The sequence below is a fragment of the Spermophilus citellus genome (genome assembly GCF_964194105.1).
Source record: "Spermophilus citellus genome assembly, chromosome: 2".
Classification (NCBI taxonomy): domain Eukaryota; kingdom Metazoa; phylum Chordata; class Mammalia; order Rodentia; family Sciuridae; genus Spermophilus; species Spermophilus citellus.
The window spans coordinates 471,906-499,622 of NC_138183.1; the positions used below are offsets into that span (position 1 = coordinate 471,906).

The following is a 27,717-nucleotide window of genomic DNA, read 5'->3' on the forward strand; positions in this document are numbered from 1 at the left end:
TCTACAACTAAAAGAAATATTTTAAAAAAGAAAATTTTCTTCAGCTGAAAGTGGGAGAAATGAGGTAGAAAGGATGGTTAGAGAGATTCAAAATGTGAGGAGGACTTGCTGGGTTTTGACAGTGATTACAAGCTGGATAATGCAGGTAGCCTCCAGGAACTGAGGACCCCTGGCTGACAGTCAGCACCTTACAGTCATGTGGAACTAAATTTTGAAAACAACTTAAATGAGCCTATGGAGGACTCTCCCTCACAGCCCCTGGTAAGAGCTCAGGCCACCTGACGCCTTGACTTCAGCACTAAAACCTAGATCAGAGAAGCCACTGAACTTACCTGTACTTCTAACCCAGAGCTACATGATAACATATTTGCATTCTTTTTGTAATTGTAGGACAAAATGCCTTTACTTTTATGAAGTGCAAAGGATTGAACCCAGTGCCTCACACATGCTAGGTAAGCACTCTGAAAAGAAAACTTGTCCACTTTTTTTTTTTTTAATTTTTTAGTTGCTGATAGACCTTTATTTTATTTATTTATATGTGATGCTGAGAACCGAACCCAGTGCCTCACACATGCCAGGCAAGTGCGCTACTGCTGAGCCCCAGCCCCTAGTTCACTGGTTTTTTATTTAAGTTTTAGTTGTAGATGGACACAAAACCTTTATTTTATTTATTTGTTTTTTTTTTCTTAAAGATAGAGTGAGAGAGGAGAGAGAGAGAGAGAAAGAGAGAGAGAGAGAGAGAATTTTTTAATATTTATTTTTTAGTTCTCGGCGGACACAACATCTTTGTTGGTATGTGGTGCTGAGGATCGAACCCGGGCCGCATGCATGCCAGGCGAGCGCACTACCGCTTGCGCCACATCCCCAGCCCCTATTTATTTGTTTTTATGTGGTGCTGAGAATTGAATCCAGTGCCTCACAAGTGCTAGGCATGCACTCCACCACTAAGCTATAGCCCCAGCCCCTGGTTTTCATGTTTTTTTTTTTTTTTTTTTAATCTTTTTAAAGAAAGGGTCTTAGCTGGGCATGCCTGTAATCCCACTGGCTTGGGAGGCTGAGGCAGGAGGATAGTGAGTTCAAAGGCAGCCTCAGCAAAAGCAAAGCACTAAGCAACTCATTGAGACCCTATCTCTAAATACAATACAAAATAGGCTGGGGATGTGGCTCAGTGATTGAGTGCCCCTGAGTTCAATCCCCAGGACCCCTCTTCCCCAAAAAAAGAAAGGGTCTTGCTAAGTTACCCAGTTTAGTCTTGAACTTGTGATCCTCCTGCCTCAGTCTCCCAAATTCTAAGTTTGCTGATTTTCTAGACAGGAAGACAACCATACACAACTCCCAAGAACTTGGAAAGGATGGCAGTGGCTCGGGGGTGAACATGAGGTCAAGGGTTTTGTGTGCATGTGGTGCGTGGTGCTGAGGATTGAATCAAAGCCTTATGCATGCTAAGCAAGTGATCTACCTCTGAGCAACACCTTCAGCCCTTTTCATTTTGAGACAGAGTCTCAGTTGCCATTCTTCTGCCTCACTGCTCCCAGCAAGTGTTCCCCCCCGCTGGGGATTGAACACAGGGCCTTGTGCAAGCACTTTACCAACTGAGCTACTTCCCCAGGCCAAGAGTGTTTCCTTTTTAAGTGTTAGTGACAGAAGACAGAGGTAACACTGTGACTTGCCCCTCACAGGACTCATGACAACTGGCTCACCCCAAGTCAGCTGCATGGCACACGTCATCTTTACTACCTGCAGGTGTTCATGGCTGCAAGCCATGCAGTGACCTTCCAAGCCTACAACCTGTGGGCAACAGGATAGGGGTTTAGCTCCCCTGAGGATGACCCCTATACAGCCTGACACAGAAACCGTACTGATAGTACCCCCTTCCTAGCCTCATGTCCCCACCCTAACTAGTGTTTTCTGATGTCCCCTCTCAGCTACATGGACTTGAATCCCTGTTTCAACTCAACTTCTGGGGGAAACCTGCACTAACTGCGTCTACTGCCCATGGAGCACCCACAGAGCCCCACCTTGGACAGCAAACCTTTTCCCAGGAAGCTCTTTTTCTTAATTTTACACCTTCCCAACGGAGAAGTTGGTAGAGCCCCTAGGCCCAGCCTGATCCCAGATGCCTCTCTGCCAGCTCTTACTGTCCTCCAGGTGTTTGAGAGAACTGGCAAGTTTCAGGAGTCCACAGATAGGCCTTCTGACTTCACTCACTAAAGCCCTTTGCAGACATTCTCTTGATAATTAACCCCCAAACAGAACCTGGCCTGCCAAAAACAGGCTGACCCTCAGGTGCCTGGGGTCATCTTGAAGCAGGGTGGAGCCCATCCATAGGCAAAAGGCCTTGCTCCCAAGGGTCAGGCTACGAGGGCTACAGACATAAGATCGGCCAGACATAAGATCACCATTGCCTCCAGTGTCCCCAATAGGTGTCAGCCTTTCCAGGGGACCTAACGGGCCTTACAGACCTAGGACGCACTAGGTCTGGCCCCTCCAAGTCATCCTGAGCTGTTTCTGGAGGCGCAGCCCCGAGGTGAGGAAGTATAGCGTGGGATGCCAAGGTAGCTGTGCTGGGAGCTCCGCCGCAGTCCTGCAGGCGGGCGGGCGAGTTGAGTTCGGGTGGGCGGGCCCGGCGCAGGCAGATGATCCAGGCCGTCCTGCGGGGCCTGGAGAAAGACCGGAGCAGGTTGTGGGGACCGCGAGCTAGCGGAAGGCAGCTGTGCCGCAGTCGGGGCCACAGCCCCACGGGCAGGCCCCCGCCACCACCCCGCGCACAAAGCTTCCCGCGAAACTGACGTCGTGCCGGCCCGCCGCGCAGGCGCCGCCCCCGGCCCGCCCCTCCCCCGCGCTCGCCCCGCGCTCGCCCAGCTTCCAGCACGCCGGCGCACCCGCTCTTCTCCCACTGGCCGCGGCGCGTCGGCGCGCGCCAGCCGGCGCAGGGCGCGCCCTTCCATTGGTCGGGTGGCTGTGTCAGGGGTGTGTCCCGGCAGCGCCCCGCCCCTCTGCTCCGCTCTCTGGGGTGCGCGCGGCGGCGGCGACGGCGGCGGCGGCGGCGCGTGGCAGGTCCGGCGGGCGCGAGGCGGCGGCGGCGGCGGCCCGAGCGCGGCCCAGCCTCGTCCGCCCTGGGCCCGCCCGGCCCGACCCCGGCCCGCCCGGAGCGCCGCGGCCTCGCCTCGGCCCGGCGCCTCCCGAGGGAGCGGCGCTGCCGGCCGAGAGCGCAGGCCCGGCCATGACCGACTTCAAATTGGGCATCGTGCGGCTCGGCCGGGTGGCCGGGAAGGTGAGCGGCCGGAGCCGCGGCCGGGCCTGCGCGGGCCGGGCGACGGGCGGGCGGGGCAAGTGGGGCTCGAGGGCCCGGCTTGGGCCGGGTGCCGCTTTTCTCGGGCCAGCGGACGCGCCCCTCTGGCTTCCCGACGCACCGGGCCGGCGGGGTGCGGAGGCAGCCGGCCGCGCTCACCCGGAGCCCTCCCGGGCAACCGCGGCCGGGCCTAGTACCGGGGCTGCACCTGCGACCGCCGGGTTTGAACAGAGCGCCCTTTCCGTGGCCGCCCCCGGCGATCTCACCGGCGCGTCTGAGGCGTGTTGCGCCGTGCCTACCGGCCCGCCGAGCTTCGGGGATCTTTTTAGCGCTCCCCGGGGCTGGCCAAGTTCGCCTTGGGCTTCCTCACCGCAGGGACCTGGAGCCAGGGATTCTTTCTGCTGCTCTCCAGTGCCTGGCCCCGCCCTCCGCGTGTTTGAGGCCGCAGCTGCCGTGGCACCTGTGGGCTTTGAGGCTTGGAGGTGTTTAGGAGCCAGGGACCTTATCCAGTTCCCACAACCAGTGGCTGCAGCTCCTGGTGGGACAGGAGTGGAGGCAGGGTGAAGTCAAACGCCAGAAACTGGTTTAGATCCTAGAAGAGACACTGAGAGGCTTCCTCGGAAACTGTCTTCTGTCCCTTCAGAAGCTCAGCAGGGACTGTTGGGGATGTGAATTCCCGACTGGGAAAGGGTGGGACCATAAGAACATAAATAAAAACCTTAAGGCTTTTATTTGGAACATTTCAGGCAGGTAGGTAAGAAGCCTAGCCCAGTAAGCAAGCATACTTACTGCCCAGCTTAATGAATAAACATTAAGACCTTCTGAATATCATACCTCAGCCTTGGCCCCTCCCTCTGCTCCACTGGAACCAACTTTGAATAGGTTTATTGGTACATTAAAGCTCAGTGCCACTTGCTGGAGTTGTGTTGTGGAGATGGGTATGCTCCCTTGGTACAGACTGATGTGGCCATGATTTGGTTTGGTTGGTTTGCCTGCTCTTTGGTGTAGATTAGTGTACACCAATGAAGTGGAACAAGGCTGCCACTTGCTGATCTATCTTGTCCTGAAGAGGCACATAGTTACTTTCTATTTCACAAGAAAATTAAGTTGGCTCCTGCCTGTTACTAGTTACTGTTCCTTGTGAGTATTGCAAATGTAACTTGTGTGTGGTTAATTTCTAGACCAAATACACATTGATAGATGAACAAGACATCCCATTGGTGGAGAGCTACTCCTTTGAGGTAAGGATGACTGGTGCTTTCATATTGCTTTTGGTTGGTGCCTGGGAAGGGTCATGAGGAGTGAATTTCCTTCCCTGTGCTATGTGAGCAAGTGGTTAGCCACCGCTGGCCTGTGGACCCTCAGGTCCACACTGTTGATTCTCACTGGAGCCTGTTGCAGTCCCACTGCTCTTTCCCCAGCCTCACTCACCCTGCTTGCTGGCTCTTGAGAACACACCAGGTCTGGTTGTGTTTGTGACAGGATGTCTATTAACTCAGATCAGGGTGCAGCAGTCTTCACCTCTGCACAGTGTGAGGGGAAGTGGTCCTGCTCCTTGCCAGTGTTCTCAGTGGGAAATGTCCATTCCTGCTGTTGACTTGGCACAGAAGCCCTCCACCGCCAGTGTCCCCACTCCATGATTTCATATCAGCACCTCACACTTTATAGACACTGCTTGTTCAGGGGTTTCTCTTCCTTGCTAGGTTGTGAGCCTTTTTGTTAAGAATGGGAGGATGTATTTCTCTGTGTCCATAATAGGTTTCTTGCCCAAATTGAAGATAATGTGTTTGGAGTGTTTGTTTTTCAGTGATTGGCCTTTGGTATTTGTGTCTAAATGAGTCTCTCCAGACCCCCAGGGTCCTGAGAACAGGCTGGCATTTGTCCTTCTGGCTGTTTGTTTTGCTTGATTTCCCCCTGGCTCCAAGTACTGGAGATTGAATCCAAGGGTCCTCTACCACCAAGCTACATCAAGTATTGCCCAGAGTTTGAGGCTTGTTTAACAAACCTTTTTCCTTTTTTTTTTTTTTTTTTTAAAGGCCCGAATGGAAGTAGATGCAGATGGAAATGGTGCTAAGATATTTGCATATGCCTTTGACAAAAACCGAGGAAGGGGATCAGGCAGGCTCCTTCATGAACTGTTGTGGTGGGTATTTTCCAGAGGCCTTCCATCTCCCATCTGGGTCCTGTGTAAGCTCTGATGTGCAAGTATGCCTGAGGCAGTAGAGCTGGGTGAAATTGGATTAGCCCCACTTTCCCTGGGTCTGGGTCTGAAGAGTTGTTTCTGTGTCTTTTGCCAGTAACCCAAAGGAATGGTGAATTTGCATGTTGTGGTACTTCAAAAACCAGGTGGGGACTTGGGTTGTGGCTCAGTGGTAGAGTGCTTGCCTAGCATGTGTGAGGCTCTGGGTTCGGTCCTTGGCACCACATATAAATAAATAAAGGTCTATTGACGCTAAAAAAAAATATTAAACAAAAAAAAACAAACCAAGCCAGTGTTCTGCTGGGGCAGAGACTCCTATGGAGGAGGGGGATTCTGCTCTCTTTGTTGGGCTCTCACTATGCCTGTTGTGGGGTTTAGTCTATCTCCTTGGGAAGCAGACCACCAATGTTTGTTGTACACTGTGGGGCTCTGAAATGTTGGGACCACCCAGATGCAGAGCTGGTCTCAAGGATGGCTGTTCAGATAGTTTTTGGGTTTCATCCTTGGTTCTCATGAGTCCAGCCCTTAAATCCTAGAGCAGAATTGTCAACATGGATTCCTGTGGGCATCCTCCCCTGGGTGTACCTCCTGTCCATAGGATGAGGAGCCAGTTCAGACCAAGTAGCTGAGACTTTTTTCTGGCTGGATTTGCATGTCAACCAGAGATATCTGTGAGGGTCAGAGATGGCACTCTAGAAGATGTTTTTCCCCAGGGAGAGGCACAGGGGCGGCGTCGCTCCTGGTTTCCAGGTAGTGCACCTCAATGCTGTGACTGTGGACAACCGCCTGGACAACCTACAGCTGGTGCCTCGGGGCTGGCGGCCCAAAGCTGAAGAGACCTCCAGCAAACAGAGGTGGGTTTTTCCTATTGTGCTTCCTCCAGAATCTCAGAACCAAGAGGGTCATGTTCCCACTGTGTCATGATGCCTGTGTGTGCTTTGGGATCAGGATAATTTTTCTCCAAAGTGTGGTTTTCCCCATTTGTCATGGGAATGGGAAGAATTTCTAGGATTATCTTTCTGGGGTGATCTTATGATAATTGGACTTAGGAATCCATTAGCTGATGTGATGAAGTAGGGCTAGCTAGCCTTGGGCCATACCTGAGGCCTCCTATGCATGTACTTGGTCTCTCTGTCATGTTCTTTTGCTAAGCAGTTTTCCTTGAGTAGAGGTTTGAAGAAAGCAGGATGGTGTGGTTTGGGGGCGTGACCTCTCAGTTTCCAGCTCTCTGAAGTCCTAAACACAGTACTCTGTACAAGCTTCCATGTAGGAGGGCAGTTCCCCTAAGTCCTTGAGGGCCACTTCCAAACTGCTGCTCTGGCCCCGTGGTGTCCTGCAGACAGTACCTCATTCATTCTTACATGGTCTTTGGCAGGTAAAGGCAGAGCCTGGGAGTCTCTGCTTTCCATGTGGCTCTTGGTTTTGTTCTTTTTTTTTTTTAAAGAGAGAGGAGAGAGGGGGGAGAGAGAGAATTTTTTTTAATATTTATTTTTTAGTTCTCGGCGGACACAACATCTTTGTTGGTATGTGGTGCTGAGGATCGAACCCGGGCCGCACGCATGCGAGGCGAGCGCGCTACCGCTTGAGCCACATCCCCAGCCCCTTTGGTTTTGTTCTGATACAGAGTTTTGATGCTTTAGTTCTCTCTTATTGCTCTTAAGTGAACCTGAACCTTTTATAAATGTTGAGTAAAGGGTTTTTATCCTTTTGGGAATTATATTGGGTGGGACTTTAGGTTGCAAGTAAAAGAAACTGAATTCAATTTGGCTGAAGCAAAAATAGGGCACTTATTTTTCCCTGACAGAAATGTGGAGAGCCAGGGTTGATGCTCATCTTGCAGTTCTGTCCCTCAGGGCTTTTCCCAGGTCGGGGAGAGGTCTTCATCAGCAGCAGGCCTATTCATTGTAGAGGGAAGTCCCAGGGCCCTTTCAGGTAGCTTGCTTTTCTATCCTGGAGCTGGGGCTGAGATCAGGTCTCTCATAAAAGGAAACCAGGGTTGTATCATCAACAAAGGGTAGGAGGTGCTTGGGGGGCAAAACCAACATCTGGTGTTTCTGTTTGGTTGTCCTATTTCCCTAGTGTAGATGTGGGGTCACCTTTCCCAGCTTCATGCAGCTCCCTTTGGGGCATATACTGGATGGACCCTCCCCATATTCAAGCAAGTCCCCGTGCACCCACCATATCACCAGCAGTGGGTCCATTCTGCTGTGGCACCCATTACCTCAGATAGGTCCCCATATGATGGTCTGGCTATCCTGTGGCTAAATGTTACTTGTAGGCCTCTGAATATATTTTATGATTATCAGATACAATAATCACAATTACGAACCTCTGGGGGGGTGCTGTGGTTGTAGCTCAGCAGTAGAGCGCTCACCTAGCATGTGTGAAGTGCTGAGTTCGATCTTCAGCACCATATAAAAATAAACAAATATAATAAAGATATTTAAGAAAAAAAAGTCCTTTAGGAAAGGGGGCAGCCACAACCCTGAGTAATAGAGGTTCCTGGTCAACTCGTCTAGCAACCCTTCCCCCTCTGTTCTGTGTCCATTTGGGGAGATTCCTTCTGCAGTTGTGCCCTATACCTGCAAGCACCTCCTGCTGGTAGAGGTGACTTGGGCAACTAGGACTTAGTAGGTGTCATTCTTGGCTTTCTGATATGGGTTTTGGAACTTAGCAGTGTAGAGCACTTGTACTGGGTCAGGCCCCAGGCCAGAAGCAATAGTCAGAGCCAGTCTGAGTGAGCCTCAAGTTCCAGCTGCTCCAGGTTGTATATCCTGTTTCTTGGCTTACAGCCTCCACATAGGCTGGTTCTTTATCCTACATATCCTACATAGGATTACTCTTCTCCCAGGCCTGGACTTTGTACTTTGCTGTCCTGGTTGATATGGGACAAGTTTAGCTCATCTAAAGGGGCCTCTTTGCAAACCTGATCCCCTCCTCCCCTCCTTCTGCTTCCAAAGGGCTGCTCATAAACATCACAGAAGGGCTTAGAAAGCTGCCAGCATCCTTCCATATGTTGACCCTCCCTTTCTGAACAGGTGCCTCATGGTCTGGCTTCCATTAAGTGGGATGGTCAGAAGAGTAGGTTCAGTGGCTCCTTGGCTCCTGTGGTGTGGGCTGTACCCCTTGAAGCCCAGCACAGGGCTGGAGTCCTCCACACTCAACTCTTGTTTGGGGGCTTTATACTGTAATATGTGCCCTCTAGATCTCAGTTCTTAGTAGAATTCTTGGTAGCCTCTGACTCATTCAAGTGGTGGGAGGTGGTTAGAAGGACATAGGACAGCCCAAAAAATTGAAGGGGAGATGGCTTGATAGGTCAGTAAGGGTGCCTCCAAGGGTCATAAGTAAGGTCTGAATTGTCCATGTTCTGTGCCTGCTGTGTGCCCATTAGCCCAGGTGTTGGGGAGGGTGACAGATAAGGCAGTGCTTATGTGTTGTTAGTGGGAGATTGTTATGCTAAATAGTTAATGTCATGTAGTGATAAGCACATGGCAGAGATGGGCAAACAAAAATCAAATTGCTGGAACAAAAACTGGTGTCCTGAAGCTGCACCATCTTCCCTGTGTGCTTTCCTGAGCCGAATATACTGAGGCCTCTACTTGCTTTTAGGGAGCAGAGCTTGTACTGGCTTGCAATCCAGCAGCTTCCCACGGATCCTATAGAAGAACAGTTCCCTGTCCTGAATGTGACCCGGTACTACAATGCCAATGGGGATGTGGTAGAAGAAGAGGAGAACTCCTGTACCTACTATGAGTGTCATTACCCTCCCTGCACAGTGATTGAGAAGCAGGTACAGTGTGTAGCAATGAGGCCTTGGTTCCTGGCCACCTCACCCGCAGTTTGGCTATGGCATGGACCCAGTAGATCCTGGGTGCTTCCCTAGCTTTCCACCAGGGTGGTTCTCCCTTTACTGTTGTACCTGCCTAAGCGGGCCCAGGCCTTACAACTCTGATGCTTTTTTTTTTCTGTTGGGTGGTTGGTTTGTGGTGCTGGGGCTGGAACCCAGAGCATTGCACATGCTAGGCAATTGCTCTGTGGTGGAGCTATATACCAGCCTGGCGAATGGGGTTTTGCCAAGTCTTTTCAGGTTCTGCCCCACACTGCTTCCCAGAAATGATGGTGAAGCCACATGTTCTGTTTCAGCTCCGGGAGTTCAACATCTGTGGGCGCTGCCAGGTGGCCCGGTACTGTGGCTCCCAGTGCCAGCAGAAGGACTGGCCTGCCCACAAGAAGCACTGTCGGGAGAGGAAGCGTCCCTTCCAGCACGAGCTTGAGCCGGAGCGATGACGGGCAGCGGAGCTGCCACTGACGTGGGCCTGTGGCTTCGGGCTCTTCCGTGGGCACAGCAGAGACAGACAGGCGCTTGAACCTGGAGGTGCTGAAGAATCCAGTGGCAAGCCCAGAACAGCCACCATGAGTCTCTCCATGACACATGCTGTCTGTGGGGACAGTGCTCCTCCAGTGTTAAATGTCCAGCAGAGACAACGGGGAGGCTCCCCGGGACCTTTCTCATTATTTATATGTTAATATGTTTGTAAACTCATGTACAGTTTTTTTGGGGGGGAGGCAAGGGGAGGGTTAGAAACTACAAATAGGATCATTTGCTGTAAGCCTCAAATGGCAAATGGTCGGCCACAAGTCTAGAAACTCAATAGTGGAGCTTCTCTCCTGGGCAGTGGGGTCCCCACTGAGGGTGGCCTGCACGAAGTTGTGTCCAAAAGGACAGAGTAAAGGGTGGAATCATCTTCTGTCTCGGCTGTTCTCTGCTCCTCATTCCATCTGTTGAGGGCCAGGCGTATTTTTGAGTGGAATCAGGCGTATTTTTGTTGTGGAATGACAGGACCTGCTGTGCTCTTGGTTGGCCTCTGAGGAGCAGAGCATATCAAGCCTCTCTGGAGTCTGGCTGGGAGTGCAGTAAGACTTGGTTAGTAGGATCAGCGGGGGTGGTCTAAGAGGCCAGCCACCATTTCAGTAGCTGTGGGATACATTACATCGGAATTGGCCCTAGATTCTACCTTGCTTGAAGTGGGAGTTTCTTCCCAGAATGATGCGCACAGCTTGCCTAGCATGAAGTGAATGACACTTCTCCACCCATTGGCCCCCCGGGACAGCCATCCTTCTCCCTTTGGGGGCTGCAGATGTCAGGGCTGTCCAGTGTGTTATCCATTTAGAGCCCCTCTGTTACTGGGATTTTGCCTTTCTTGGGGTCTAGTCAGCTGTCTTGCCCCCAGGCTCTTCCCATCCAACTGGGCATCATGGCCCTGAGCCCTGTGTTGGTCTGTAGGCTCTGCTACAATGTCTCTTGTAGCATTTCTGCCATGTTCTAAGATGCCCTGTGTTCTCATGCTTGTTCCTGGCAGATCATAGCCCTTTGGCTTGTGAGAAAGCTCCTGTGTCTGCCACCGCCCCCCTTTATTTTAAGTTTATGTGGTGCTGAGGATCAAACCCAGTTCCTCACATGTGGTAGGCAAGCGCTGTACGACTGAGCCACAATTCTGTGGCTTTTTTTTTTTTTTTTTTTTTTTTTATACCTCCTGGAGGAGGAAGGACAAAGGAAAAGGTGATATTGAGCTGGGCATGGTGGTGTACACCTGTAATCCCAGTGACTTGGGAGGCAGAGGCAGGAGGAATGTAAGTTCAAGGCCAATCTCAGCAATTTAGTGAGGCCTTAAACTTAGTAAAATCCTGTCTGAAAATAAAACAAAGGTCTGAGGATGTAGTTAAGCGCCTCTGGGTTCAGTCCCCATTACCAAAAAAAAAAAAAAAAAAAAAAAATGAATGGCTTTCTGGACCATGAGAACTCCCATACATCCACAGGGGTTCTACACCACAGATTCCCAATCCCTGTCCCTGACCTTTGCTGGGTAGTAGAGATCCCTGCTCAGACTATAAGTGGAACAGTAATGGGGGCTCAGAAAGCTGTTGGGGAGGGGAGCTATGTGTGTGCTGAGAGAGTGAACAGCAGCTGGCTGGAATCCTTGAGTGTCCCAGCACTGGAGTAACTGCTTCCAATGTGTTGCCAGGACTGTTTGGGTGGAGGGATCCTGTATGGCTTGGCATGTTGTGTCTTGGGTGTTCTTCAGGCATGGGGCTTTGCATTCCCCCAGGCAATCTGCTGTCAAAGGCTCAGAGAAGACAGTTGGCAAGCCTTGGTCAGCTTGTGTCCTTAGGGAAGTGGCCATGTTGGAACTTGAACCTGTCTGTGCCCTCTGACCAGCCAAGCTGCCTTGCTCTGCAGTTAGCTTTTTTATCCCCAAATTAAACTGGAAGTGCTCAGGTTCTCAAAACCAATCTGTAAGGGCTGTACTGACAAAGGGATGTATGTAGGTTTGGGGCTTGCCTGTGAGTGCCTACCCTTCCCCTCATGCCCACTGGCACAGGTTTTGCTATGTAGGTGAGATGGGCCCATTTTCACTCCTTTGTGCTTCCCTGTGATCCTGACTTTTTGAAAATTTTTTAGTTTTCAGTGGACCTTTATATTTTATTTATATGTGGTGCTAAGAATCGAATCCAGTGCCTCACGTGCTAGGCAAATGCTCTACTACTGAGCCATAACCCCAGTCCCTGATCCTGACTTCTTGGTCCTTGTAACCATGTATCTGGGCTGTTCTAGGAGAAATTCAGGTGGTTCAGGTATGGGGCTTATTCCTACCTTCTCAGTGGTATGTTGGACTACTTGGCCTCAGAGCATTCTTTGTGGGAGACAAAGCTGAGGGATTGTGGTTAGTTCAGCATGCTCTGGTGCTTTTGCCTTAACTGCTATCTGGGAACTGTTCCTCAGAGTTGGACTTATAGCCACAGGCCCCAGCCACAAGGCGGGATGCCCAGATATGTGAATTTGTCTCCGTGTGTCTGCCTGGAGCTCCCATAACGGACTACTGTGAACCAAATGGCCTAAAACAACAGGTTATTGTTTCAGGGTTCTGGAATCCAGAAGTTGAATAAGTAGCTGCCAGCACCACACTCCTTCAAGGGTGCTAGGGAAAGATGTGTTTCACTTGCCTCTCCCAGCACCAGTAGTCTCCTGGTCTGGTAGATGCCTAGTTCCAATGGCAGTCTTCAAATGACACCCTCCACACCCCCGGGGGGGGGGTGTCCTGGCCTGGTCTTCCTCTGCAATGGGTGTCCACGTTTTCTTTTCCATAGATACCTGTTATACTGCATCAGGGCCCACCCTAAGGACCTCATTTTAACTTGATCTCTGTAAAGATCCTATTTCCAAAGGCCACATTCCGAGCCTCACGTGTCTCTGGGCAGGATGCTTACAACCCAATGTTCCCGACTTGCCTTCCTGAGTCTTTGGGCTCAGGGATTTTCTTGAGCAGCTTCAGCAGCTACTCAGCCTCCCACTAAGGGTCACATTACTCCCCTTACCAAACTGCTGCCTGCGCTGTTCAGCTCCAGGCTACCCCTCCCCCCCGCCCAGGGGCGGCATCGCCCAGCCCAGCGTGAGGCGCGCCCTGCACCGGGTTCTCGCCGCGGTCCGCCTGCCTACAGGGGGCGCAGCACCCCGGTGGCTTCAGGCGGCCGGAAGTACTGCCCCGGAAGGAGTTGGCAGAGGCTGCGCCTGAGCGAGTGTGCTTGCGTCCTCGCCTCTTGTGTCTCGCGTCTTTCGGGGCTAGATGGCGGGCAGCTGTGCGCGGGTTCTGCAGGCCGTAGACACCGAGTTCACCGCGGACAGCGTGGAGTGGTGCCCGCTGGAGGGCTGCCGACACTTGCTAGCCTGTGGCACCTACCAGCTGCGCAGGCCGGATGCCGCGTCCGGGTCCAAGGTGTGCGGGGCGGGAGGCGGCCACTGGCCTCCAGAAAACCACTCAGATTCGTGAGCGGCACAGCCCAGGCACACTGTTGGAATCTGCAGTAAAGATAAGAGTACCTGTTAGGATGATGCCTGCCCGCTGGAAGGGATCTCTGAGAACGGAACTGGGTGCTGAAAAGTGAGGGCGGACCAGGTCAGGACTCCCAGCGCAGTTAACCTAGCCATGCTGGGTCCTGTTGGCCCATATAGGAACAGTCTGTGCTGGGTGGGGAGAATTCACCTACTTATTGATCACATGCCAGAAGAGACACTTGACCCACTTAGGAAATTAAGGACTCTGCTTCCAGGCAGAGGGCCGCTTTGCCAGTCTTGGTCTACCTTTCTTAGTGGATCCGGTTTCCCAAATCTTGTGTTCTTGACATCTGTTGGGGGTAATCAGAGAATGTGTATATTTTGTAGGGTGGACTGGAGGCTGAGGAGCCTCACGTCCGTTTAGGTCGTCTCTACCTGTACAGTTTCAATGAGGACAACTCTACTTCCTCTCTGGCTGAGGTCCAAAGAAGAGATACTGCTGCAATCCTGGACATGAAATGGTATGACTTTGATAGCAACCCCACCTGGTCTGGAATTGGTCCTGAGCCTCTGATCACCTAATCATGGAGTCCCATGCTTTGGCATCTTCATCAAGTAGCTGCTTCTGTGTTGTCCCACCTGCCAGTGGGCATGTGGCAGGCACTTTTCTTGGGCTATCTCCCTGTCAGTTTCCCATTCCCAGAGTCAGAATCAGCCTAGTAAGCAATGAGAATTGTGATTTTTATGAGCTGGGAAACTTTTTGTATGGGAGCAGGATTATAAGCTCTAGCTTGGTTAGAGATTTGAAATTTAAATAATAAATTACTGGAAAGCACAATGTCCCCCTCTTCTGGTGTGTGTCCTGTGTTCTCATGTGTGAGTTCTCTCCAGGTGCCACATCCCAGTGGCCGGCTCAGCGCTCTTGGGCTTGGCAGATGCCAGTGGATCTATACAGTTGCTCCGCCTGGGGGTATCTGAGGTCAGTGACAGGCCAGGCTTTGTGGGGGGAGGAGACTGGAGGGGGTGGGGAGGGGGCTGTGCCTGTGCAGATGCTTTCCTAGAATGGTTCCTTTAATGCGGGACTGTGTCATCAGTGTTGTAAGAAGCCATGGGGTCACTTTTAAATTGGACAGGGGTCTGGTGAGAGGAGGTTATTACCTTAGTGGGTCAGCAGAAGGGCTGAAGTGACAGGTTGTTTACACACAGTAGATCTGAGGGTTCTGTAAGGAAAGCTGGGCAAGCATGCCTTGGGTTGATACTGGGACTAAGAATAATGGTGACTTTCCCATGTAAAAACATTTGGGAGAGTGTGTGAGCCCCACATGAGGTTTTCTAAGTGGTTTACAGTGATCCAGTGCCATGGTTTGCAAAATGATTTAATGATTGTTGTAGGAAGAGGGAGACTGTAGATGTCATGTGGAATGACACCAACAGTCCACAGCCTACACACTCTGCCTATGGGAGGAAGGAACATACCCCCGTGCAGGTGCTGCAGTGGGACCAGAGCAGAAGCCCAGCTGGCGTTGATTTGTGATAACTCAGGGCCTTGCTTCTGACCTGCTCAGCAGGAGCCTGGTCCTAGAAATGAAGGGAAGAATGTCTGAGGAAGACTGGGCCCAGGGACCATGTTCTAGGCGGGAGCACATACAGCCAAGATAGGACTGTAGTGCAGTAGCCTGCTAAGGGCTTCCTGAAGGGGCTGTTTAGATACTCGCACTCACACAGCCACACATGATGGCACATTCCTACAGTCCCAGGTACATGGGAACCTGAGGTGGGAAGATTGCTTGCATTCAGGGATTTGAGAACAGTTTGTATAACCTAGCAAGGGCCTTTCTCAAAAAAAAGAAACTCTCATAAATCTTAGACAAGAGAACTAACATTTTTAATTAAATTTGGTACTGGGAATTGAACCGAGGGGCACTTAAACACTGAGTCACATCTCCAGACCTTTTTAATTTTCATTTAGAGACAGGGTCTCACTAAGTTGCTTAGGGCCTTGCTAAGATGCTGAGGCTGGCTTTGAACTTGTGATTTTCCTGCCTCAGCCTTGTGAGTTGCTGGGATGGCAGGTGTGTGCCACTATATCTAGTGAGAAGTAGCATTTTAATGGCTGTTATGTCTTCTGAAATGAAAAGCAGAGGAAAGCTCTTATTGTCCCTGCCTCTTGGGACAGAATTGCCAGGACCTTAGGAGGCCTGGGATGGTGCAGAGCATGTGTCAGGCATGGTTCTTGAGAGTGGAGACAGCAGATGTGCCTGAGTGTCCAGGTGGCTAAGAGACCATGCCCCGGGTCAAGAGTGTGGAGACATCTCGAGGTGTGAGCTCCAGCATCCTCAGTCCCTTCCTGTACCTGGCTCGTAGCAGGTGTTCCAGTCTTGTGTGACTGTGTACCAGTAGCTGATGGCTGTGTTTCCATGGGAGGGGGCAAGGGAGCATGTTTGCCTGGACAGGGGAGTTCCTTTCTTTCCAGTAGAAGAGCAGCAGCCTGTTGCAGCCAGTGTCCAGCATCATCCTGGAGGAGCAGTGCCTGGCCTTGTCCCTGGATTGGTCCACTGGGAAACCCGGAAGGTAAGTGCCAGGAGGGCCTCAAGTCATTCCTCTGATAACTGAATTTCCTATTTTCAGGCCAGAGAGAGTTTTGAGCCTTGATTCCTTGTATTTGGGAACATCACTACCAATCCTAATTTAAAAAAAAAAAAAAATCATTGCATCTTGGATAAATGGCAATAAAGTTTTCCTCAGAGAATGCAACACTGGTTTCTGTGATTACCCAATGGCAGATACCCAAGCAAGCTTTGAGTTGTGTCCATATGCCAGAGCTTTGGAGAACCTCACCTGGGACTTGGTTGTGAACCAGAAGAGGGTGGTGGGTGTGCTCATTGGGCTTCTCCATCGGTTCTACATGTTTAGGGCCAGTGACCAGCCCTTGAAAATCATCAGCAGCAACTCCAAGGGGCAGCTGCACTTCCTGAAGGTGAATGAATCGGGGCCTGGGCTACAGCACGTGGCCTCCTGGCAGGCCCATCACTTTGAGGCCTGGATCGCTGCTTTCAATTACTGGCAGACAGAAGTGGTATATTCAGGTCAGTGTTTCTGCATAGGGTCTTGACCCACTTGCCTCTGACAGGAGACTTGGGAGAGAGGGAGGGAGGCAGGGAGGGGATGAGGCTTGGCCCAGAGCCAAAGTGCTGGGTGTGCTGGGCTCCTGAGGGCATTGTGTGGAGAGTGTCTTCTGGGACAGCAGCTGGCACTGGTGCCACTTCCTGTTCCTTAGCAGGCTTTGGGCATCACAAGTCTTGGGTGGAAAAGGTACCTGTGGAGCTGTCCTGCCTCCATGGCACTCAGTACCAAATCCTCTCTGAGTCCTGTTTCTTGCTTGATATCTGTTGACTTTGTCGTGTTGGGTTTCAGGTCTCTCCTTTCTGGGTATAGCTCACCTTCCAAAAGAAAAGGAAATGTGAGAGAAATAGGGTGAATTCTTTGTCTTTTTGAGTGATTTGTACTTTGGGATGCTGATGTGGGAATGATAAATTGACAGAACAAGGCATTTGGGTAGCTTCTCCCAAGGGGTAATTTGAGGGAGGGTGGAAGAGTTGGGCTCTGAAGAACAGAACAAAGTACACAAGAAAAGACCTGCTCTGGCTTCTGAGCTCCACCTGGCTGGTGGCAGTGGCTGCAGTCCTGGTGCAGTGCAGTGCAGGGCAGTTCTTTTAGGCTGTCAGGAACTGCACAGCCTCCTCCACTAACTCTCTGGCCCAGGTCTTTACTGGTCCGTAGCTCTCAGCCTAGTGCTCCCAGCCTCGCTAGGCAGTCTCCCTGCACATTTGCCATGCCTCATCCTCTGCTGTGCACCTCTCCGGTGTCTCTGGGATAGCCCTCCTTTCTGCTTTGCTCCTCTTCCTCGGCACAGAAGGATTGGTTTCATCTGGCATCTGTCTAGATCCTTTTCTCACTCTCTGTCTTTGCTTTCCTTGCCTCAATTACTGTTTTCTCAGAAGCAACCACATTTTTATTGCTTTTTATTCTGAGCTCAATCCATTTTTCTTGCTGGCAGGCAAGATGTTTCTGCTACCTAGAACTGAGCTCATTACATCCGACCTCTCCTCCCTAGCATCTGTTGAGGGGGATGGTCTTTTGGTTCTGATCTGAAACCAGTAAGCCATTACCAACTCCTGTGCTCCTCACCTCCCAAGAGTCCCAGTCCTAACTGGTTTTATCTTTCTTATTTTTGGTTGCAGATGGACACAATATCTTTATTTATTTATTTTTTTATGTGGTGCTGAGGGTCCAACCCAGGGCCTCACACATGCCATGCAAGCAAGTGTGCTACCACTGAGCCACAACTCCAGCTGTGATTTTATCTTTTGAGCATCCCTTGGAATTGGCCACCTTTTGCTCTTTTCCTGGCAGAACTGTGCAGGCTGTGGTCTCATCTAGCTATCTGCAGCAGAGCACAAGTGATGGCCTAACATCCATTCTGTCCCTTCCTAGGTCAAAATCATAAAAAACATAAAGAGCTTATCACATCTTACAAATCGTCCCCTTTGCAGTTCCCATTTCTTTTAGGATAAAATCCAAAATACTTAACCCAAAATACTTAATCTAATCAGTTTTCCCAAGACCTTGTGTTATCTGGCTGGTGCTTACCTCTCTTCTCTATTGTGAGTGAGGTATCTGTATTCTTCATCATCTCTCCTGAAATGTTCCATTTTCTCTCTGGGTCTTGACGTTTCATCACAGTGTTTCTTCCAGAGATTGCTTCCACTTTTCTGGTACACTCAGCTTAAAGTCTTTGAAGAAGCCCGTGTAGGACACCCAGCCTCACCAACCAGGTCAGGCCTGGTCCTGCACCGCTGTTGTCATGGTACCCTTTGCTCATCCCACTTAGGATGATATGCTTCGTGTTCAGTTTTCCTGAGGGAGAGTCCTTATCTGTGTTATATGTATCACATCCTTGAACAGTTCTGAGACCAAAATTCTTTTTTTTTTAGTTCTCTCCATCTTGGATTAGTTCCTCTGCCTTGGGGCTTAGCTAATTCAGAGCAGGGGGTGTGGGAGGGGACAACGACCTAATATTTCAGGACTAATTCAATCATTCAACCAATATACTTTTTTATGTTTATTTTTTAGTTATAGATGACACAATATTTTTATTTTTATGTGGTACTGAGGATTAAACCCAGTGCTTCACGCATGGTAGGCGAGTGTTTTACCTCTGAGCCACAACCCCAACCCCATCATTCAACCAATATTTACTGAGCACTTAAGATGTGCGAGGGGGCTGGGGATGTGGCTCAAGTGGTAGCGCGCTCGCCTCGCATGCATGCGGCCCGGGTTCGATCCTCAGCACCACATACAAAGATGTTGTGTCCGCCGAGAACTAAAAAATAAGTATTAAAAATTCTCTCTCTCATCTCTCTCTCAAAAAAATACATGATATGTGTATATCATGTATTTAAAAAAAAAAAGATGTGCGAGGCTCTGTACTGGATGATAGGGTCATCAGTGAACAAAACAGACTGAAGTCCCTGCTTTCACTGTGCTTCTGTTGAGTGGGAAAGATGGAAGATACAAAGTACAATGTATAATAAATGAGGAAATCGCACAGCACATCAGAGGCAGCAGTGCTTCTGCCTCAGTGGTAGCCTGAAACCATGCAGGACAGTCACCAAGGCTTCACAGATTCCTCCCTGAGAAGTGGCCATCCCCATCACCAGGTCCTCTGCTGATGTGCTCCTTTTGTCCACACAGGGGGGGATGATGGCCTTCTCAAAGGCTGGGACACCAGGATGCCTGCTGTGTCCATCCTCACCAGCAATAGGTAATTGGCCAGGGGGCAACTCACATGCATTCCCTCCCCAACCATCGCCCATGGGCCTTCCTTGCCCCCACCATCCCTTGCTCAGGGGCACTCTTTCCCTGCAGACACTCCATGGGGGTGTGTAGCATCCAGAGCAGTCCCCATCGGGAGCACATCCTGGCCACAGGAAGGTGAGTGCAAGTGAGGTCATGGGGGCCTTGCATTTCCCACCTTTCCACCTGGGTATTGTGGCGCGCAGTCTGCTGACCCTCAAGCCACAGTGCAAGGTTGGGTCAGGGGCCTTTGTCCTCCAGGGATGAGTGGGGTGGGTCTCCTGGGAGGTGTTCCCTGCTGCTGCCCTCTTCCCTTGGAGAAGTGAGGCCACTGGTTGCCTGGTTCTAGCTATGATGAGCACGTGTTGCTGTGGGACACACGGAGCATGAAGCAGCCGTGGGCAGACGTGCCTGTGCAGGGTGGCGTGTGGAGGCTCAAGTGGCACCCGTTCCACCACCACCTGCTTCTGGTGGCCTGCATGCACAGTGGCTTCAGGATCCTGAGTTGCCAGAAGACCACAGGTTAGTGGGGACCTGCCAGTCTCCTCCCCAACCTCTGCATGATCCCAGACTACACCAGCTCTTACTGCTGCCCCTCACTGCCTGTGCAGGACTGCAGGTTCAGAAGAGCCTGTGCAGGTTCAGCACCTGGTTCCTCTGACCCCACCAGGACCGTGCCCAGGAGGTTTACTGTCTGACACCCACACGTCTATATGGCCCACCTCCTCCGTTTTTCCTTCTGGTGAACAGCTTGACCCTGTTATCCCAGTCCCATATGTGCTGATAACTCTTTCCCTTTCTCACAACACCTCTGCCTGGCCTCTTTGTTCTCGTGCCCTTCTCCTCAAGCCCCAGGGCCCCTTTCCCCTCCTCACTCAGCTGTGACCTCCCCTACCTCTCCTCCCTGCCCAAAAGCAGGGGCTTCTGCCCCAGAAGGAGCAGGCAGACCATCCTGGCCTGTGCCACTTGGCCATTGTCCCTAGGGTGCTACCCTGTACCCCTGCCTCCTCCATTTACTCCCAGGCAGGCTCGTAGCCTGCATGGCCATACTCAAGACCTGGCTCTGTAGCTTGCCCTTCTCCCCCGCAGCTCCTCTTCCTGTCTCTCCTCACTGTTTCTGTTGTGCCCTGAGGCTTAAGGTCATCTTAGTGATGGGGGCACCCACAGTGCCACTTGTCCTCCTGAGCCTGTTCTTGCCCATCTGTACATTTTGGTTTGTTGAACCTTTCCTTATACTGCTCTGCAGGTACTTCCTCATTTCCCTGATTCTTTTTTTTTTTTTTTAATACGGGGGATTGAACTCAGGGGGCACTCAACCACTGAGCCACGTCCCCAGCCTTGTTTTGTATTTTATTTAGAAACAGTGTCAGTCACTGAGTCGCTTAGGGCCTCGCTTTTGCCTCAGCTTCCCAAGCCCCTGGGATTATGGGAGTATGCCACTGTGCCTGTTCTCCCTGATTCCTTTTGACCATTAAGTCGTTTTAGTAGCCTGTTAAAACATTTCTGTGAGGTGTCCCTATTTTCTTACTGAAGAAAGCATTGTGGATTTTCTTTTAATTTATGGGTTGTTCTGGGGAGTGGTCAGTGTACTTCAGCAGAGTGTGTCTGCTATTTCTGTCGATTTTTGCGATTTTTGCTTCATGTGTCTGGGGGCTTTGTTTATATGTGTTATGATTGTGTGTGTCTCACTAGGGATTAAACTTGGCTTTATGCTAGCAAAGCACTGTACCACTGAGCCACATCCCCATCCCTAGCTCTTTTTTTTTTTTTTTTTTTTTTGAGACAGGGTCTTGCTGAATTGCTGGGGCTGACTTTGAACTCGCAATCCTCCTGCCTTAGCTTCCCAAGTTTCTAGGATTATAGGTGCGTGCCGCCGAGTCTGGTCTGAGGCTTTGTTTTAGGTTATGTATATTTATAATTCTCGTATCTTCCTCATGTGCTGACCCTTCTAGCATTACAGTGTCCTATATGTCTGGTAACTTTTTTGGTACTAGGGCTTGAACCCAGAGGTGCTTTATCACTTGAGCCCAGATCTTTTTGAAACTTAATTTAATTTATTATTATTTGATATTATTTTATTTTTTGGTTCTGGGGATTGAACCAAGAGTTCCTTAACCACTGAGCCACATCTGTAGCTCTTTTTTATGTTTTTAATTTGAGACAGGGCTTTTCTAAGTTGCTGAGGCTGGTCTTGAATCTGTAATCCTCTTGCCTCAGTCTCCCACTGGGATGACAGGTGTGTGCTACCACACCCAGTTTTTATTTTATTTTGAGACAGGACCTTAGTAAGTTGCTCAGGCTTGCCTTGAATTTGTGATCCTTTTGCCTCAGTATCCCAAGCTGCTGGGATTAGAGGTTAAAGGATGTTTTCTTTATCTTCATTTTATTATTTTTCTTTCAAGTGCATAAACACATTAGCAATGTTCTAGAAGTTAAAACTAGACAAAAAGTATGCTCCAGAGAGTCTCTTTTCCTCTTCTTTCCCTTTTCCTTTTTCTATTCACTTCTTATAGGTAAGCAGTGTTATTAGTTTATGGTTATAATTGTGTGTTTTTGCAAAAATAAGCATTTTTTTTATTTGAAGATAGGATCTCACTGTTGCCCAGGCTGACCTGCTTGTGATCTTCCTGCCTGAGGCTCCTGAGTAGCTGGGATCACAGGCGTGGCCAATGCACCCTCCTACACCACCTTTGTTCTTTACTTCTTTTAAAAATGTCATCAAGCAGGGGGCTGGGGCTTTGGCTCACTGCTTATTTCTCGTGACCTGCTGGCTCTGCTCTTCTCTGTTGTTGTCATGTGTGAGGCACCACATAAAAATAAAATAAAGGTATTTTGTCCATCTCTAAGTAAAAATATATAAAAGAATAAAAGATAGGTGCATTGGCAGTGTCTGTCTAGTCCCAGCACTCAGGAGGCTGAGGCAGTTGCTTGAGACCAGCCTGGGGGCCCGGGGGTGTGGCTCAGTGATAGAGACCTGCCTTGTGTTTGAGGCCCAGGCTCCATCCCACTCAGTGGAACACACTTTAGGTCTTGATGCCCTCCACGTGGCCCCTGGTGCACTGCACATGGCCTTCCAGCTCTGAGTGGGCTCAGGTTGCTCCAGCGCCTCACAGGGCACTCATCTTCCAGTGCACCTCCTCTTGCTCAAGCTGTTTCATGGGAGAAGGGTTTTAGGGTTGCCCCCAGAGGGAGATGGCAGAGTCAGAGGTTGGATACAAGCTGGGTTTTACCAGGCACTGCCATCTTGCAGACAGCCAACTTTGGGACCTTTATCATCTGACGGTGAGAAATGTCATCTCAGTAGTTCAAAATTTCATGTCTCCAATTGCAAGTGAAATCGTACATTTTTCTTATGTTGAAGGACTGGTTTTGTAATTTTGGTCCTTGAATTATCTTTGTATGTGTTTTGTTTCCTTTTCTCTCTGGTTTCTAATCTTTTTACCTCTCAGTTTTAGAGTTTTTCTTTTTTTTTTTTTCAACCTACTAGGGATTTTAGCTCTAACTGTGGAATGGGTTAGAAATTTGTCTCTCTCCTTGATTTTGCCATTGAGGTATTCTTTTCTCCATGTAAAATATATTTTTTTTTAAACAAAATCTAATCATACTTAACAATTTTGGGAGTTTGCTTTTCTTCTTCTTTTTTCTTGGGGGGGCGGGGAGGGTGCCAGGGATTGAACCTAGGGGTGCTTAACCACTGAGTACATCCCAGCCCTTTTTAATTTTGAGACAAGGTGTCTCCTAAATTGCTTAGGGCCTCACTGAGTTGCTGAGGCTGGCCTTACACTTGAGGTCTTCCAGGTTCAGCATGTCCTGGATCGGGTCTCAGCCGCCATCAGGGCTCAGCCCAGTCTTTGGCTCCCTGCCGAGGGCTCTGCCTCACTTCACTGGAGGTGTGTTTCTTCCAGGTGGCATGGAGCTGGCCTTACTGTGAGTACAGTGTGGTGCTTGTCTGCATGGGTGGCTGGCTGTGCACACTGGCAGCTAGGCTGCTCTGATACCCACTCTTCACCTCTCAAGTCGCTGCCACTTTGGGTGTTATGGCATACTCACTGCTTGTTTCTCTGTGACCTGCTGGCTCTGCTCTTCTCTGTTGTTCTCAGTGTTTAGGGGAGTTGTGCTCTTGTGGTGCTGTCTTCATGCTGATGTTCTAATGAGCTCTGAATGCCTCTGGATCCTTTTCCAAACAGGCTGGCCACGTTACACGAGTTGGTCCTCCTTCCTGCCACCCACAAAACAGCACTGAGTTTATTCTGCCTCCCGCTGCTCTTCCCGTTCTTAGTGGCTTTTTTCCCCTATTCAACACACTTTTACATCATCATATAAAGATGCATATTTTTTGCAGTGCTGGGGATCCCAGGACCTGGCACATGTGCTCTAGTGTTTTTCCTTCTTTGCCTCACCTACTTTTTCTCCATCTCAGTTCATGGTGGAGGACTCTTAGTGCCTGCCCTGACAAGGGCTGGCAGCTTGTGGTCTTTGTGGGCAGAGTTTGTTTGGGTAGCCTTTTCAGAAAGGCTTGGGGTGGTGCTCCTGGAATCCTGGAAGGCTCTTTGCTTCTTTGTGTAGCCTTGATACTTGAAGGGAAGACTGCTGGTAAGATTTGACTCACTTTCTTTGCTTGAATCTTTTGAAAATATATATTCCTGCATTGCTTGGCTTGCTGCTTTAGGAGTCTGATGGCTGCTGTAAGTAGTTTGCTTTTTCCTGACTAGAGGGGAAAAAAAGCAGTTTTTTTAAAAACTGCTTTTAATAAAAATTTTAAAAGGTATAACATAAAATATTCCACTTTAACTTTTTTTTTTTCTTCCTAACAGTCCTGGGGATGGGACCTAGAGCCTCCTGTGCGTACTGGGCCAGCACTTTTTTTTTTTTTTTTAAGAGAGAGTGAGAGAGGAGAGAGAGAGAGAGAATTTTTAATATTTATTTTTTTAGTTCTCGGCAGACACAACATCTTTGCTGGCATGTGGTGCTGAGGATCGAACCCGGGCCGCACGCTTGCCAGGCGAGCGCGCTACCGCTTGAGCCACATCCCCAGCCCCTGGGCCAGCACTTTCCTGCTGAGCCCCCACTGCAGCCCAGCCATTTTAAATGCACGTTGCATAGCCATGGCCACTGCTCATCTTGTGACTCCCACCAGCTGCTCTCTCCTTGTCTGATTGCCTGCTGTAGGTACTTGACACAGTGGGGTCAGAAGGATCAGGCCTTTCATAAATTCTTTCACTTGGCTTCTGAACTTTTCTTGATTCATCCTTTGTATCAGGAGCCAGAACTTCCTAAAGGCTGTTCACACATTTGTCTGCTGACAGACATGTGGGTGGTTTCTACCTTGCCACTGTGTTGAGTTTTTTTCTTAATCCTTCAAGCTGAATGATTTCACTAGGGGTCTGTCTCAGACTTCAGTATTCCAGGTTGATTTTGTCATTACGTTGTTGGCTGTTCTGGGAGGTGTTTGTGGTTCACAGTTTTGAATGTTAACTGTTTCATTATTTCCTGCCTGTTGGAGCCCCCTCTTCTGGACATGAATGCTTAGTGAATTTAGATTGCAGAGCACTCTCACCACACTGGTCCCTCCCCTGCACTGTTCTTGGTGGCACTTGCCCCTAAAGGGTGTCTCTGTCCATTCCTTTACTAGCTCTCTGAGGGCACAGCTTATTCTGAATCTGTAGAAGGTGATTTTGCCAGGAACTAGTGCTATGTTTGCTGGATGAGGACTGCTGGGGTGGGGGTCCTTACTGCCCAGGGGAGGTCTCTGGGACAGCCGCCTGGGAGTGTCCTCCCCAGGGTCAGCCCATATCATTGCCCAAGGGCCCTGCCACTGTGTTTGCTCTCTGGAGCCACCTCTGCCCTGTGAAGTCCCTGGGCTGTAGTGTCGTCCTGGCCTTCCTTCAGTGTTCATTATGCTTCTGGAGCACATCACTGTGCACTAAAACTCCCTGTACATCAAAGGTAGTGGCAATGGCACTTTCTGAGTTGTGACTTAACATCTAAGCTGACTAGAAGCCTGAGTGATGGCTGGCAGTTTTCCCAGTGGGCACCTTAGCTCCCTTCTTCAGGTTCTTGCAGCTGCTCTTATTGGTGTGGCCTTCTCCTGGGCTGTGGACCTGGTCCCATTTGGCCACACTTCCTTCCTTTCTCTAGAGGTAATCCTCTTCCATGCCACCATGGCTGTGCACTGTGGGAACACTGTTGGCCTCTTTCCAGCCCTGCCCCACCCTCCAAGCTGCCCTAGGAACAGCTTGGAAGGAAACCATAAATAAACTTCATATGGACCTTCCTAGGGAATGCACAGTCTGCTTGCTGTGGAACCTTTGGCCATAAGTTACCACTAGCATAGTGCAGCCAGGGCCCTTCACTTGCAGTTCCTTGCACATGCCATGGCCTTTCTGGCCTCTGTACCCAGCACACAGTCCCCTTTGCCTCGTCTCCTCCCATCTGGTTGGCTCATTTTTCCTTTAACCTTTGCTTTTCATTACCCACCCCCACCCCGTGTTGGGGATCCAACCCAGGGGTGTTACCACTGAGCTATACCCCCAGGCTGTCTTCAAACTTGGAATCCTCCTGCCTTGCTAGGATTACAGGCATATGCCACTGCACCTGGCTCCCTCCCCTTTTTCAATTTTGAGGGTTTTGCTAGTTGCTTAGGCTAGCCTCACACTTGTGATCCTGCCTCAGCTCCCCGGGTGTGCACCACCACACCCACCTGCTTTAAGCCTTCAGTGGGGCAGCTTTTGTTGGACTCTCCAGCTAGGAGAAGGCGCCTACGCATGTGGTTCTGTAGCCCTGGCTGTTCCTCTCTGAGGTTCATCCTGATGGTTTCTCTACAGACACGCTGACTGCTCTGAAACTTCCCTTTGAGGGTAGATGGGGCTGTTAGTAGGGACGATCAGCTCCAAGTAACACTGTGGTTCCTGTTCTGTCTTGCTCCAGAGAAGCAGGAAGTGGTGGTCATGGCATCCCACACGCTGCCCAACTCATTGGTATATGGGGCCGACTGGTCCTGGCTCCTCGCCCGTTCCCTGCAGCCTGTTCCCTCCTCCTCCTTTCCTCTCAGCGAAGTGGGAGCCAGACTGGCAGACTGGGCCTACAGCCTAAAGCTTGTAAATACATCACCAGCAACCTCCCTTCAAGCTATGGTAGACGACGATGGGGAGGGCCATGCCAGATCCCAGCCAAAGGCTTCTCTACTGGACAGGAAGAGTGGCAGTCAGAACTATGACTACAGCTCCTACCCAGAAGGGATGAACTTGGATTCCAGCCTCCTGGCCACCTGCTCCTTTTATGACCATGTTCTTCACCTCTGGAAGTGGGAGGCCAGCTGAGCATGAGGTCACTAAGACCCTTCCCAGCTACACCTGGAGTGACTTCAGGAGTTACAGTCCTTCCTGCTGGGCCACTGCATGATATGTCTGGCAGTGATTGGGGTTTTCCGTCTCCAAAACTCAGTTTCTCTGGTAGTTTGATCTCAGCCCTTCATATGTGTTTAAGCATATGTATTGATTAAATGAAGCTGTTTTTGGGGAAAAGTTACTTTATCACATCAAAAGTAATTATATGGGCTGGGGTTGTGGCTCAGCAGCAGAGCACTTGCCTAGCATGTGCAAGGCTCTGGGTTTGATCCTTAGCATCATATAATAACAAATAAAAAATAAAGGTATTATGTCCAACTACAACTAAAAAAATAGTTTTTTTTTTTAAAAAGTAATTATATTCCAGGCGTGGTGGTGCATGCCTGTAATCCCAGTAGTTTGGGAGGCTGAGGCAGGAGGATTGGGAGTTCAAAGCCAGCCTCAGCAACTTAGCAAGGCACTTAGCAACTCAGTGAGACCCTGTCTCTAAATAAAATGGTAAAAAGGGCTGAGAATATGGCTCAGTGGTTAAGCACCTCAGGTTCAATCTTCAGTTATCAAAAAAAAAAAAAAAGTAATTTTAAAACTCAGAAACTTGTTGGTGCTGAGGTACAAACCCAGGGCCTTGCCCCTAACAGGCCAGTACTCTAGCACTGAGTTATATTCCTGGCCTGGAAGTAATTTTAGAACACGAGAAGGCTACGCACATGCTTATAATCCCAATGACTCAGGATCACAAATTGAAAGCCAGCCTGAGTAATTTCGTGAGACCTCATATAAAAGGGGGAAAAAAGAAAGTTGGGAGAATGGCTTAGTGGTAGAGTACCCTTGGGCTCAATCCCTGGCACCTCAGAGGGGGGACAATCCTCCAATCACATGGTAGAATGAAAGGTGAAGAGGGGAGAAAATGTGTGTACATTCTGAGCCACGTTGGTCATAAAGTGACAATGGGGGCTGAGGTTGTGGCTCAGTGGTAGAGTGCTCACCACATGTGAGGCCCTGGGTTCAATCCTCAGCACCACATATAAGTAAATAAAGATATTGTGTCCAACTAAAGAAATTAAAAAAAAAAATAAAGCGACAATCGGGTGTCACTAATAATTTCCTCTTAGTGGCAATAAACAGATCAGCTTCCATGTCCTAAACAGTCATCTCCTACTTTTTTTTTTTTTGGGGGGGGGGCGGTACCAGG

The 27,717-nt window shown here is 50.0% G+C and overlaps 2 protein-coding genes across 9 annotated transcripts; both read left to right on the forward strand.

Moving 5' to 3' along the window:
- The first annotated feature begins 3,017 nt into the window (after nt 1-3,017).
- Nucleotides 3,018-10,968, forward strand: ZMYND19 (zinc finger MYND-type containing 19). Its single transcript, XM_081270488.1, has 6 exons — nt 3,018-3,274; nt 4,474-4,533; nt 5,329-5,435; nt 6,206-6,346; nt 9,102-9,282; nt 9,636-10,968. Exons 1-6 carry the CDS (start codon nt 3,224-3,226, stop codon nt 9,777-9,779), a joined length of 684 nt encoding a protein of 227 aa, XP_081126614.1. The 5' UTR covers nt 3,018-3,223; the 3' UTR covers nt 9,780-10,968.
- A 2,076-nt stretch (nt 10,969-13,044) lies between these two features.
- On the forward strand, nt 13,045-26,868 carry DPH7 (diphthamide biosynthesis 7). 8 transcript variants are annotated; one of them, XM_081270255.1, is made up of 10 exons: nt 13,045-13,264; nt 13,711-13,844; nt 14,215-14,302; nt 15,800-15,894; nt 16,237-16,409; nt 19,078-19,147; nt 19,252-19,317; nt 19,529-19,701; nt 22,978-23,106; nt 26,004-26,068. In XM_081270255.1, the coding sequence occupies exons 1-10, from the start codon at nt 13,115-13,117 to the stop codon at nt 26,051-26,053; spliced, it is 1,128 nt and encodes a 375-aa protein (XP_081126381.1). In that variant the 5' UTR covers nt 13,045-13,114; the 3' UTR covers nt 26,054-26,068. The 8 variants fall into 8 exon arrangements, with proteins under 8 accessions (XP_081126381.1, XP_081126380.1, XP_081126379.1 ...); XM_081270253.1 differs by lacking the exon at nt 26,004-26,068 and adding an exon at nt 26,107-26,868 and having other exon boundaries at nt 13,046-13,264; nt 23,085-23,106; XM_081270256.1 differs by lacking the exon at nt 26,004-26,068 and adding an exon at nt 26,107-26,246 and having other exon boundaries at nt 13,046-13,264.
- The last annotated feature ends 849 nt before the right edge of the window (nt 26,869-27,717 follow it).